General features: G+C 42.3%; 1 protein-coding gene across 5 annotated transcripts in view; it reads right to left on the minus strand.

Moving 5' to 3' along the window:
* sh3pxd2aa (SH3 and PX domains 2Aa) overlaps positions 1-13,780 on the minus strand; it is a 106,847-nt gene that overhangs the window by 30,405 nt on the left and 62,662 nt on the right. For 3 of the 5 annotated variants that reach the window (XM_035178041.2, XM_035178031.2, XM_047343347.1), the window contains one exon: positions 7,758-7,886. In XM_035178041.2, the coding sequence (XP_035033932.1) occupies positions 7,758-7,886 (129 nt within the window). Of the gene's footprint in view, positions 1-7,757; positions 7,887-11,054; positions 11,100-13,780 lie in introns of all 5 variants that reach the window. The other 2 variants (XM_035178024.2, XM_035178014.2) reach the window with 1 other exon arrangement.

Here is a 13,780-nt window from a genome sequence, read left to right on the forward strand (position 1 = left end):
TAAGCCAGTGGAAGGGCTGTAATTGTTTTTTCTTACAGCGTTGAGTTCTAATTGGACTTTCTAGCTACACCATGTCTTAGCAGGCAATAATTGGCCGCTTTTTCCCACAGAGGGAAAGTGAAGGTCACAGTGAACACAGTGGTACACCAACTGGACAGGGAAAAATAATCACTGACCGTCATAGACCTGGGCCCCATTTGAGAGGTTTGGACGGATGGGAGATATATGAGGTCCTTTTTGATCCAAAAAGGAAGGGTGATAAAAAACAAGAGGGAGAGAGAGAGAGAGAGAGATAGAGAGATAGATAAGAGAGTGAGAATAAGAGAGATTAAAATAGTTGTGTGGAGAAAGAGAGAAGATAAAGGGGGAGAGCCAGCAGATGTTTGGCCAGAGCTTCAAAGCCACATATATTCCATGCTAATTTCCTGCCCAGCAACAACGCTGCACTTTTTCACTTTCTCATTTTGGGATGTTCAGAACAACCATCAGACAGCTTTGTCAATGATGTCTGTTTGAAACGCCACATTCGGTGGGGACCCACAAGGTGACACTCAGTCTTGTCTCCTCCTCAAAGCCTCTAATTAGAAACAGATTCCATGCAGCCAGTGCTGGAATGCAGTGCTGCTTTTCAGGGCAATAGATTCAATTGGCTGCTTATCTTACTGCAGAGTATAAGCAGGGGGGTGGGGGGAGTCATAGAATATGCTTAAAATAGCAGCACAACAATTGATGCAGCCTAAAACAAGCAGTGAAATTAGTCACTGTGTTATCTTATACATGGACTGCACCAGTTTCATTATTGATATTAATACAAAACAATGCTTTTCCAACCTAGAATTTCATCATTTAAAATTATTATTTTGATCCATTTGGTGGACACTGTTAACATGACGAGAAACATTAATGCAGCAGTTACATCTTCTGTATTTGAAGTGGGAATTACTGTTTGCAACCACTGTTCCATGAATTCTGGATGACTGTGGTCACTGCAAGTGACGTGGGCTTATATAAGTTACATCCTACATCATCCCAGGTGACAAACCTGGTTCATGTGATATATGCGTTTCATCCAATTAAAGATGGACTACACATCTCAACTACCTCCCAGTGGTGATGTCATTTGGAGCCTGGAGTCTGTACAATAGTGTTGGCAAAGTGGAGCCTTGGTATCCAGGTGCCATTCAAACATCTACCTGTCCAATCGCGAGTCAGTCTCTCCTCACTCACATAAACATACAATACCTCAGGTGGCATAAAGCATCTACTTGGCATTTACTTTTGTTGGTCCATGTCCCATTGAACAACATGGAGGGGGAAGGGGTTTATGAACTATACTGCAGCCAGCCACCATGAAGGGGTGGAGATGTTTTGACTTAACTTTAACAGAGCTGTCATTCCTCTTGTCATATAGTCATTAAATTAATACATGATTCATTTTTAATCCCTAAATGTTTATAAACATTTTAACACCCATATTGGCAAAACGTCATGTCCTGTACAAAACTAGCGCTTTGGGCATGTGAAAGTTGAATTTACAGAGAAGTTTTAAGTAGCTCGATTGCCCATCAACATAAAAATCAAAAATCCCAGCAAAAATGAGACTTTATCTAGCAACCCCCACATTTCCTCCTGCATTGAAGAATATTAAGGCTACAATAACGACTTTAACATGTCAACCTTACAATGGGGAAATACTACAACGCATACAAAGTGAAGCCCCACCCGATATACTGATCTATGAGCATGAGTGGTTTGAAAAGACTTCAACTTTTTCTCTTGTGAAAACTCGCGGCTATTGGAAGTCATTATAAATAACCATGTTTGCTTGTCACAGCCTCTGTTCACCGTGAAGAAAACTACAAACCTTTTACAATGAACAAAAAAGGTGTGTGTGTTTCATATTTAAAGACTGTTAACGGTTTTTGGGGTAGAGTATCACGTTCAGAAACTTCAAAGCTGGTCTCAAAGTTAAAAATAGAGTATATGAGGAGGCACCCAACCCTTTTCATGCTGTTTCTTCCTAGAAAGTCAGAGCCAATTTCAAGGTCTTTATTGACACTGTAAGATGAAGGCATTACCAAGTTTGAAGCTCATGTTACCTGGTTGAAGATTTCATAAAAAGCAGGGGTCTTGTAACTGAGCCAGACTTGTTTCAAGCGTAAGGGGGACAGCTGGCGGTGGGGTTTTCAAAAACCAGTGTTGACTAAACACCACACTCTGTGGGATCAGGCTAAACCTCTGCATTGATCCTCCATATGTATCTTCATCTGGCACACACACCTCTCTGTCATCTTTAAATGAGCATGACGAAAGCATTAACACAGACTTTTGAGAAATGCAGAAAATCCAACAGCCTGTCAGATTCTCTGGCAGTACCTCTGTGCATGTTTTTGCTATGCTTATTCAAACATGCTGTTTTCAGCCTGAGCCTGTGAAAGTGGCTCCATGGTCAGTTTAAAGTACAGTCTCCTCTGAACCTCCACTAACCCTAGATAGTCTGAGCTCAGGTCTAAGAATGAAGTGGCTGAAGCTGCTGGGCACGTTTTTACTGCCTCGGGGAGTAGCCCGCTAACATGGCTAAGCTAGGGTGTTGTGAGAATGATAGTGGGCCATCTCCTGGCTCAAGACGTACCACACTGATTGATGCTGCCTGTCTGTTTTATGGCTAGGACGCAATGCTAATGCTTGCCTCCAGCATCCCATGTGAACCCTGTCCAAAACAGCCATCTGTGATGCACTACATCCTTTAAGCTAGCCCTCAGTACGCCTTAATTAAAGACATGGACTGCATTTAAGGTGGAGGGTCAAGCTGGCTTCTCATGCAACACCTTTTCAAGATCCCTCCACACAAGCCTGGTAAAAAGAGCCCCATTGTTTCACTTGATCATTTGTCCCTTGACATTCCACTCAGTAATTTAAAATATGAATTCATTCCACAGCTGATAAAGATACGCTGAAATACTTCATTCTGTGATAGTACCATAAAACAACGATTTGCTATTCATCTGCTTCACACTACATAATTGGATATATTTACCGCATCTTTGCTGTGTCAGTTTGTTGCATTTTATATTATTGTTAATATCAAAAATGACATCACATCTTAAAGAGCTGATCTCTTTGCAATTAAGCATCACAAAGGTCTTGAGATTAGACTGACCAAAAATGAAGTCAATCTGATAAATTCTCTAGGAGTTTGTTCCAGTATGAACCCCCTCAGAAACACTGAGCCCAATCAAGTCTGTGAGTTTTTGAGCATCCTGAGGGCCTTCAAAAAATGTCTGCAACAGAATTGCAATTCCTTCAAAAACAATAGGTCTCGGCTCATAGTAACAATCTTTACAAAAACAATTCGCACCATCAGTGCTCTGGCTCTTACAAAGGATCATATCCAAGGCAGTTAGAATGAACTCCTGTTTGTAATCCAGACATCTGGTTGTGCTTGTGACCTATAGTTTCTTACCGGGTGGGGCCAAAAGGGCAGGCTGTCCAATATCAGTAAATACCAGTCATTGCCAGAATGCAGATGTATTTCTTGACATTTTCAAGCTTCTGTAACACTCAACTGCAGTAATTATTTCATAGCCTTAAGGCAAGGCTTACTCTAATCTAAGTAGAGCTTGAAGTATAAATGACCTAATGCAATACAAAGTTTGGATACTAACTGAAAGTAGTCAACACAGGGAACCGTCTTGAGTCAGACCAAGCACAGTACTGAGGAAACACCTTTGGGAGGGTGTTACTGGCTACTGCCTGCCTCTCCATCACCTGGGAAGTGGGAGATGTGGTGGGAAAATGCTGCCAAAACTCCTGGCTTTGATTCTCTCAGCAGCATTATACTTGCTGACTTGCAATGGCAAAAATAACAATTTTCCTTTGTGGACTCTAGCAATTTATGACTGAAGTCCACAAAAACAACAGTTATTTTATTTTATTTTCCAAAATAGAGGATTAGTATTAACTGGCAACCCAGCTGGAGGTCACGCACCATGTGAGGTGTATAGTCAAGTCCAGAGAGAGGAAAGGAAATCTGTCTAATCTCTTTAAAACAACTGTGATGAAATGCCCCTGAAACTTGGCAACAAGGAAGGCCAGGATATTTGGGCAAATGATTTCTCCTGCTGGCGTTGTGGCTTGGGCGGCACACTAACCCAAAGGATCCTGTTTGCATTTTAGTGTCAAGGTCCTCCTGGCAGATCCATTAGTCTCGGGCTCTCGGCTGATGAAACAAGGGGAAAAAAAGGGTCCCCCCCACACCATATATTCCCCCTCCGTCACTGTGGCAAATGGGTGGAAGGCTTGTTCGTTAAATTAACCAATCCTTCTCTAACATAAATAATAGAAAGTGAGAAAGACAACAGCTAAAGCTGAGGCCATGTCTTCATAAGACTGATAGATTCCTTTTTCAGAGTAGAAGTTGAGCACTTGTTACAAGACAGTACACATTTGACATAAGACAATGGGGGAGGGCAATTCCAGACATCTCCATAATAGCACTGCGGTTTCATAGTCAGGGTCTTAAACCCCTCGACCACCAACACATCCCAAATCTATACAGTTGTCATCACTTTAAAACACATGTACATCTATTACTACCCATATGCACAAGTAAAGCCTGAAGGCCAAACATTTTGTACAACTACAGCTAAGGTCAAAAGCACTTATAGCTATTTCAAACATCCATATGGGTTGGGCGGATCTCCTCTCATAGAAAGGGATGAAACTATATTTATTTAACAGGTTTAACAGCCTATACTTTGGACACTCTTTCCTCAAATGACTCAAAGACTGAAAATCTGACCAACACAACCCAAAAGGAGGAATGAATGAAACCATGTAGACTGCTCATTTATCCTAATGAAACCAGTTCATCAGAGCAGCAAAGAGAGAAATGTTGAGGGCTCCAAAAGAAAAGAAATTGAGGCTTGTCTATTGAAAAAGATGAACTAACTTCAATCAACCTTTTATGCAACAATTAACTCCATAGATCTGACCAGTAACTGTGAAAAGTGGGTGTGAATGTGGGATTGTTGGTTTTGGACAGTTACAATGGTTGGCAAACGCAACCCGGTCCCATGTCCAACATCAGAAAAATATGATGCTGGGGTTTCAGACACCGTTTGATCATTACAAAAAACGTTAAGTACCCCTGCCAACTGTTTGATTGTATTTCGATGTTTTCTTGTTCTGCATTCTGCATCGGTTGACCACATGGGAACAATCAAGACTTATTCAAGAAAATTAGAAGAAATTCACAAAATTTTCCATAAAAATATATTCCTACCACATCTACCTCACTCTTCTAGTACAACTGCATTGTTCCATGTGCCTAGTTTGGTGGATTCTCATTTAGCAAGATCTAACACAGGTCTGTATCTTTTTAACCTTTTGAACATTGACCTTTCTTCTCAGTCTCTTTCACATCACTGCCTCCCTATCTGACACTCCATGTAATTTAACTGGTCACATATGCAGACTTATTTTCTCCAGCTGGGACACTGCTCTCTCTAGATGCTCAATGTTTCCCATGTTCGAAGAGGAACCAGGGAGAGACAACCAGCACAATGGCCCAGAAGAGGCCTCTACCCCCCACCCTCTTGGCGCTTCATAAATCTCACTTTACTAAATAGCAGTTCCTAAATTCTGAGATACAACAGCAATATACAGACACTCCATCCCCCACGCAGATTCTGATTGTGAAAGTGGGGGGTGTGATTTAAACTGTTTTCTGGATGACGATGGACCTTGTTGACATGGTTCAGTTAAACAGCTGGGTCTAGACTTGCAAGGGCAACAACTTCTCACATAGACAGAAGAACATCTGATTCCACTCAAGTTAAGCCTGCAGACACTCAAAATCGATTTGAAATACTGTGTGTTGGAATGATTCAAAGCAAATTAGTACACACAATACCATATATGCTCAATTAGTGAAGGAAAAAATAAATCAGCATTTGAAAAAAGAGCAGGTAGAATATGGTTTGCAGCATTTTCTGGAAATGATGAAAGATATCACAGTATTCCACCGACACTTACTGACTAGGATGTTGAAGAAAATAAGCTCCAATTAACAGTCAGACTGTCAGTGTCTTCGAATTGAAAACATCAAAGAAAATAAGCACGCTCTGACCAGAGAAGCCTTGAAAGAGGGAAGGGGGTTGTGGGAAATTATACAAGCTCTCAGATGTGTTTGTCTTGGCTTAGCCCCTGACTGATGTCATCATCATCATCCTCATCATCCTCATCATCATCATCATCATCATCATGGCTGTTGCTCCAGTTCTTTAGCCAGTAATTGCCAACAGCACGCATATCCATGAGTTCCTCAGAAATAATACATTATTGCTGTATCAGTCAGTGTTGGATGATCAGAATGAAGCTGGTGAGCACATGCTGTCGAGCCAAATATAGAGAAAAAGGGATCACCAAGAAGATAACTGTGTAACCAAGGGACACCGAATATTCATTAAACTAAGCAGTTAAAGATACATGGTAGAAATTAATTTCCCCACTTGACATTTGACAAATCCTACCAAACAAAGCTGAGAGGGAGACCGGAAAGTAACACATCGGCGAATCTCAAGATGACATTGAGTTTTGTTCGAGTACAAGTTTGACTGAAAGCCACATCACAAAAGAAAATAATTTCCTATGCAACTGCTTTGTGCTGTCAAAACTTCATTTACCACTTATCTCTTTTATGTTGACAGCAGACAAATGGGAAAGGCACCAAATGCTGTGTGAGTCACACAGAGAAATGACAAGCTGCCGGTTCGATGCTAAAATTGACTCATTACAGCACATAATCGCTCAATATTGGGCAACCCGAGATAACTCAAAGGAAATGGATTTGCATGTGTAATCAGTGAACAGATAAGAGCGGGGGAGAATGACAGGGACACAGCAGGTTTGTGTCAGGCTTGCTGCTGAGTTCTCTTGAGTAGAACAAGTCGCTGGCTGCAAGTCGCCGTTTTCGTGGAAAATGAGATCGAGCTCTGGATTGCTAAACACAGTTTCCATAGTTGCATATACAAGGTGAAAAGTGAGGTGCTGCATCCATTGGCAATGTAAGTGTTCAGCTGATCTGCACTATTACAAGAGAAGTTCACTGAACAGCTAACACTTCATGCTGACTATGTTTAACTTTACACCTACACGATAAAACATCTTAGATCTCACTTTTAAAACGTTGAAAAATGCTTCTGAATTTACTTGACATTTTTGCTGCAAAAGGCAAAGAAATTGCCTCCAGCTATAACGCTGCCTTTACACATACACACACCCACACAAACACACACACTGACTTCTGCCAGCCAAACAGCACCTCCAGGTGGTGCCAAGCCCCGGCTAGGAGATGGTCAGATTAGGAGAAGAGGGGAAAGACGAAGGGAGAGCAGAGGAGTGGGAGGGAGGCTGGAGTGGGGGACCCGTATAGACAAAGGGGATTAGAAAGAGAGAGCAAAATCATGAGCAGGGAGACAGAGAGGTGCTGACTGAGCATGAAACTCTGTGTAAGTGTGGTGTTTGTTTGTGCTTCTAATGTGTACTCAGAGAGCGGCAGATACAAACAGGAAGAAACAAATGAACAAACTACAAGCAGTTCCAACAATGTGTATAGGAGCCACATGTTTTGTTACTCTTCAACCCAACACACAGTGTGTTAGTAGTGAGGCTCTGTTATGGATCTTATTGTGAATCAGGCTAACAGAAGTCAACACACATGTTCGTGTCACATGAACAAAAAAGAATCAACTCACCACTTTCGCTCTTCTCAATCACGTCCACCGTCTCACCGGCCTTGAGGCTGATCTCCGAGTTCTCCTGCCGCTCGTAGTTGGCCACGGCCACGTACTGCTCCAGCACCATAGGCTCCGAGCTGTCAATCCCTGAGGGGAAGAAACAGGCTGTCAGCCACCTGCCCGCCGTGGCACCCCTCGAGCGCCCACCGCAACCAACTACACTGCCGCTGTTGCCGCTGTGCACCCGGTACGCCGCCATCAGCCAATCCCCTCTCCCCCCCACTGCTGTTCCCCCTTGACCAATCAGAACTTGAGCTCACGACTTGGCTGCATCGTCCCAAATGTCTGGCCATATAGCTGAGTCGACCTCTGGCCCACAGCGAAGGACTGAGGAGCATTGGAAGGAATCAAAACAAAAGGAGGGACCAGGTAGAATTGGTTTGCAGGGGCAGCATCTTGCACCTAAACCGGATCCATGACCTGAACCAAACTTTAAGATCCAAAGGAAAAGACGGAGAGGGAAAAACAAAAAAGGAGAAATACAGGAGCTGCTAACGACTGGACGGGAAGACTGGGGAGCGAATGAGTGGAAGAATGGTGAAGTTTCCCTGTGGAAAATCAACAGTGCGGTTGAGTGGAAAGGCCTCCCCTCCACTGCCGCTGGGAGCCAGCCGTTGGACAGGGAGACGGGAGGGGGGGTGAACACACCAATCATGGTAGTCGGCACTGCTGGCCTTAAATAGAAACATATGAGTGGACTAGAGAGAGAGAGAGGGAGAGAGAGGGAGAGGAACAGTGAAGGAGGTTGGGTCCATGTTTATGTGAAACAAAAGAAGAAAGCATTTCAGCTGGGGTTAGGCCACTCTGTTTTCTCTCTCTCTCTCTCTCTCTCCTTCTCTCTGATGTTTAACCTTTTCGATGCCAGCAGTGATTTCACCCTCTGAATTCACGCGGTCAACATCTGATCCGAGTTGCAGACACCACTTTTTTGCTTGTTTGGCCACAGAGGAAATCACGCGGATTCAGAGGGACATTACAGCAGATTGTGCTTCACACCCATAACATTGTGTTCTGTTGTCCCAGTATCCCAGTGTGTCTGTGTCAACGATGTGAACAAAAACACAGTCAGAACAAATGAATGGATGCTGTGTGGAATTTTTTTTACAAAAGTAACGATACATACAAATCTGATTTGAATATCTGTCCGATTTGTTTCAAAGGCTCCACAATTGCTCATATAAAGTAGCCCAAAAGCTGTAAATACATTTTTTAAGAAATACTTCAATGTTTTGGGAAATACACTAGATATTTGAAAAACTGCATATCATCTATTGTGGTCACATTGAGGTTGCTAGGTGTGGAACTGTGATGTCCAAGTGCAAGGCGGACAAATGATCAATTACTCAAGTTTTTTTTTACTTTAGAGGCAGGCTTCGTTTTTCAAATTCTTGACAGTCTGTCTACCCTGCATCCACATCCTGCCTTCTCATCAGACCCTCAGTATGTAAACTGGATAACGTTGCGAGCTGACAAAAAGCTTGCATTGTTTTTGTCTGTGTCAGAGAAGAGTGTGTTCACACATCCATCCTCAAACTTTAACTCTGGCTGAACTGCCACTAAAAGCTGACAGCGAACACAGGGTTGACCTAAAGCACATCATTCTCTGGGAGGTTGGAAGCTGAATCTTTGATCTTTAAGCACCCACACTGCGATATGTTGTCACCAAACTCGAAACAGCTAATGTCCATGCCATCATCACACCAACTGCATGAAATAAGAAGGAGCCCAACAATCTGTCTCTTTATGGCAACAACTTGCACATGTACAAAATACAAAGAAAGTAGGAGCATATACACAAACGCTGCCTAGCTACAATGGCTGAGAATCAAAGTAAGCATCACACTTTGTCAGCAAATCTCTCTCTGCTTTTGAGACAGTGAATTCTGTGCAGTCAGCCACTTTGTCATTTTGTTAACGGGACTAAACCTTGAAGATTAATTGTACAGTGAGAGTTAATCTCTGCATATCTAGGTCTTTGAGATGTAAGAGAACCAATTAAGGCCAAGATTAAGTCTATTTCTATCCAACTGACAGAAAGTTGCTCTCCTGAGGCTCAAATAAACATGAGATAAGGGAATACCTCAGAATACATGCAGCTGAATACTTTATCCTCACTGTGGCTTTGTAATATTGTTATAAGAATGCGCGGGACAATAAGAAGTAGGCTAAAGCATTTGTGCAGTGCTTGAAACCCATTTAAGCATCTTTACATGTTGTAACTCAAACACACAGGCAGGAGACACCAGGGAACTAACCTTACCTCCCCCACTGGGTGAGGCTGGGTATTCAACTCTGTCTTTCTTTAGCTTTCTCCCAGGAGGAGAAGATAAAGAAAGGGAACACACCTGCTTTGCTGAGAATGTCAGCATCCTGCATGCATGGAGCCATCAGAGTCAGCCAGAGGTAATAAAGCAGAACAGATCCAGCTATTTAAAAGCTGTGAGCAGTTGTAACGGCAGCCACGCCTTGAGAAAATCACAAATGCCCAAAACCTGTTACATTTCTGCCCTTCATGGTCCAATACTTATATTTAACAACTTTTTGTTGTCAAAATCATGCAATTTCTTTCCACCCATACACTTTGGTGAGGATTTGTCTTTGTTGTTCCTAAAGGACACAGTGAAAGCTCGCTCTAATGGAAGGAAACCACATATCTGTGTCTTTCCCCAACAATGCCTCCATTACAGCTAAATGTCTCAAAGAACATTTGCTAAATACACACCAGATGGGCAAATCTGTGATTGTACCGTGTCAAAGATGTTTTTATATTCTCAGGAAAAGAATGTTCTTTGCTGAGATGTTTATTTGCAATAGAGACAATTTCAAATCCACACCTCTCTCAACTCATCATTACGACACACACGCCCACAGTTGAATAAGGTTCACATATGGTGATTAAAAACAGTGTTACTGACAATTCTTAAGGACCAGACTTGACTGCCCATTTCAGTCTAAGGCGCTTTGCCACATGTAGACCAAGAGTCCACGCTCTGGCTTTCTGGCACTGAGCGCCAAGCAGGTCTGCAGAGAGAGATGGATAGACTGCGGAGAAAGAGAGGCTGAACTGCAGCAGATGGGTGGAAGGAGAGGATGATGACAGCGCATGCAAAGCAGATGTAGAGGGAAAGCTGAAGTGTGAAAATAAATAAATTGGGGGGAAAAAAAACCTAAAGGGATGCAGCTGGTGCGTTGCCCTCGCACAGGCACAGTAGTGCATGCATTTTTCGACATGTTGACATAGACACACAAGGCTACCTGAGGCCTCTTTCCTCGGGCTGTCTGTAAAGCCGTACATCCATACTGCAGAAGAAGAGAAGGAAGAAGAGAAGCAGAGAGAGAGATTATTCACTTTGAGAGCATGCAGAAGCAAATGTATGGTAGAGCACACCTGTAGCACTGGGTCCAACCACAAATTGAGCAACTAAACTTTGTCATTTGTTGCACCAGTGCACCTGATATTTCACAGGTATACTATGCTCCTGATTGGCTCTGACGCAGATACTATACTTCACAGAATACTGAGTAGAAGAAAATGCGATATGTGTGAAACCATCACAGCCTTAGTATTGATTGTTCTTTCATCACACCTTTCCCAGACCAGACGTCACTGACAGGGGGAATCAAGGTTGGAAGACGTCACCAAATCCTTTACTGAAGTCAAAGTCAAAATACAGCAAACTAAAAATACTGCTGCATGGTACTGCATGATAAATCCTTTAAGTGCACATGTAAAAGCAGCAAAATGTAGTTTGACCAGGCCTGGTTTGGTCCTTCTGACTATTCTATTACTGCGCATGACGTTATTAGATTTGATGGAATTGATTTGAATGTTTATAGAAATGAAATCATGTGGGAAGTTTAAAGGGGGAAAAATCACTGTTGGGTGGAGCCTGTTTACAACTCACAGACATCTGTAATGTCACTGTTTTCAGTAAGACTTGAGGAGTCAAACACTGCTTTAATCTTTAACTATGTGTTGCATTTTTTTAAGCTTGTTGTGTAAAATCTACATCTTCAAAGTTACTAGTGAGCTGTCGAATAAATCTAGTGGAGTGGAAGCATATGGCCTAGTAAGTAAATGGAAGTAAACAAAGAAAAAGTGTCTAGAAACTGTCCTTAAGTACAGTACGGTACAGTAAATCAGAAGCCTCATCCTTCGGAGAATGCGGTCTACCCGCCCATGTGAGGCGGTCTTCATGACTTTCCATGATTGCCGTCACCACGCCCTTATTGCTGTTGCCCAGCAACAGTGCTGAAGTTGGTGAGGACAAGAAAGTTTTAATGCCCCTTGTTTTTTTACCGTTAGCTGTTCGGTTGAGTTGAGGCTTGATGCTTTAAGCATTGGACATCTCGTCACAAAATGGTTCTTCAATGAATGAATCCTGGGAAAGGCTGGGGCAGGAAGGGCCCACCCATTGGGGCATACATTTCTCGCAGATGACAGGACGCATTTGTTAGCCACATTGGAAGGAGCCTTCAAAATGGGACAGTCTAGTCACGCTGCTGTGACGCAATTGGTCTTAAAATGCAGCCTGTAAAGGATGAAGCCCTAGTAAATAATATGCCTTTTGCAAAGAATGGCCTGTCCAATGTCCATGGCTCAGATATGATAAAACAACCCAAAAAAGATTATGTTTAAAAAGGTGACAAAAGGCATGGTGGATATACATTACAGGTCCAGTGTGTAAGATTTAGGTATAAGGGATCTATTGACTAATTGATAAATATAAAATAATCCTAGTGATGTTTTCACGAGTGTGTTTCATCTAAATTATACAAATTGTTGTTTTATTTACCCTAGAATGGGCCCTTTATATTGAAATTCTTTATATTTACATCGGGGGGGGGGGGCTCTCTATGGAGACCGCCATGTTTCTTGTAGTAGACTGGACAAACTAAACACCTTTTGAGTTTTTATGAAAACTGAAGGTTACCACAGGTTCTCTTTCATGTTTGGAAGGGGAGGGTGAGGTGAGGGGGATTCAGCTGCAACACTTCACCACTTTATGTCCCTAAATTCTACACACTGCAACTTTAAGTATATGCTGGTGCAAAAGAAATTGAAACACCGCACTCAAACCAATGTAAATTATCTCTGAAGTCCTGGAAGGATACACGTGTCATGGCCTGTGTTTTAAACTCTGTGTTTTCTCTACACTGAAGTGAAACGTACAAATGTCTTGGAACTTTACATAACAAACATCTCTTCCATTTTTAATCTCTGTCTCAAACCCTCCATCCCTCAGGCTGCAAAACACTTGCTTCCCATGCTTCCTTTTCCTCCATAGCTTCATCGTTCTCTCCATTTCTTCCATCTCTATATCTCCACCTCCTGGAATGTCTGAGATGGCCGTCAGCCACTTCTAAAGAAATTCCTTTCTGCCCACCCCCCATCTTTAAAAAAAACAAAAACTCTCAGAACCCAACCAGGAAATTAAGCACCATGCATCAGAGAGGACAGTGACAGAGGTGCAGGATAAAAACTGAGAGGCTGCCTTGATCAAGGCAGCTATGATTTGGAGCTTCATAACAAACTAACATTTTAGTGTCCGGCTGTAATCTTTTCCCTTAAGGGTGAACCAGCAGTAGTTCAGCAGCACTGCCCGAGAATCAGGCTATAACAATATTGAGAAACTGGAACCAGTTCCTGGGCAGGGCCAGCTGCTGAGAATAAGCAGGAATGCCTTCTATAACACAATTAAAGAAAAAAAACAACATTGTGCAAAACACACTATACAAGCCACGTCCATCAATGTGTGTGCTTGTATTTGGGCTTTAAAGAATCTCATTTTGCTTCTATTCTGCTTAGATAACTCAGATCTAATAGTAATGACTGTTTTTTTTATTTAATTCAGCATCAACTTTGTTTCACGTAGAAATTTGTGAAAATCTCTCAGCCCAGTAAAACCTTAATTTTATAGGCATAAGAGCACCACTAAAAATATCTAAGAAAAATAATTACATGGACTTTGATACAAACA

This window comes from Hippoglossus stenolepis, chromosome 2 (assembly GCF_022539355.2).
Source record: "Hippoglossus stenolepis isolate QCI-W04-F060 chromosome 2, HSTE1.2, whole genome shotgun sequence".
Lineage (NCBI taxonomy): Eukaryota > Metazoa > Chordata > Actinopteri > Pleuronectiformes > Pleuronectidae > Hippoglossus > Hippoglossus stenolepis.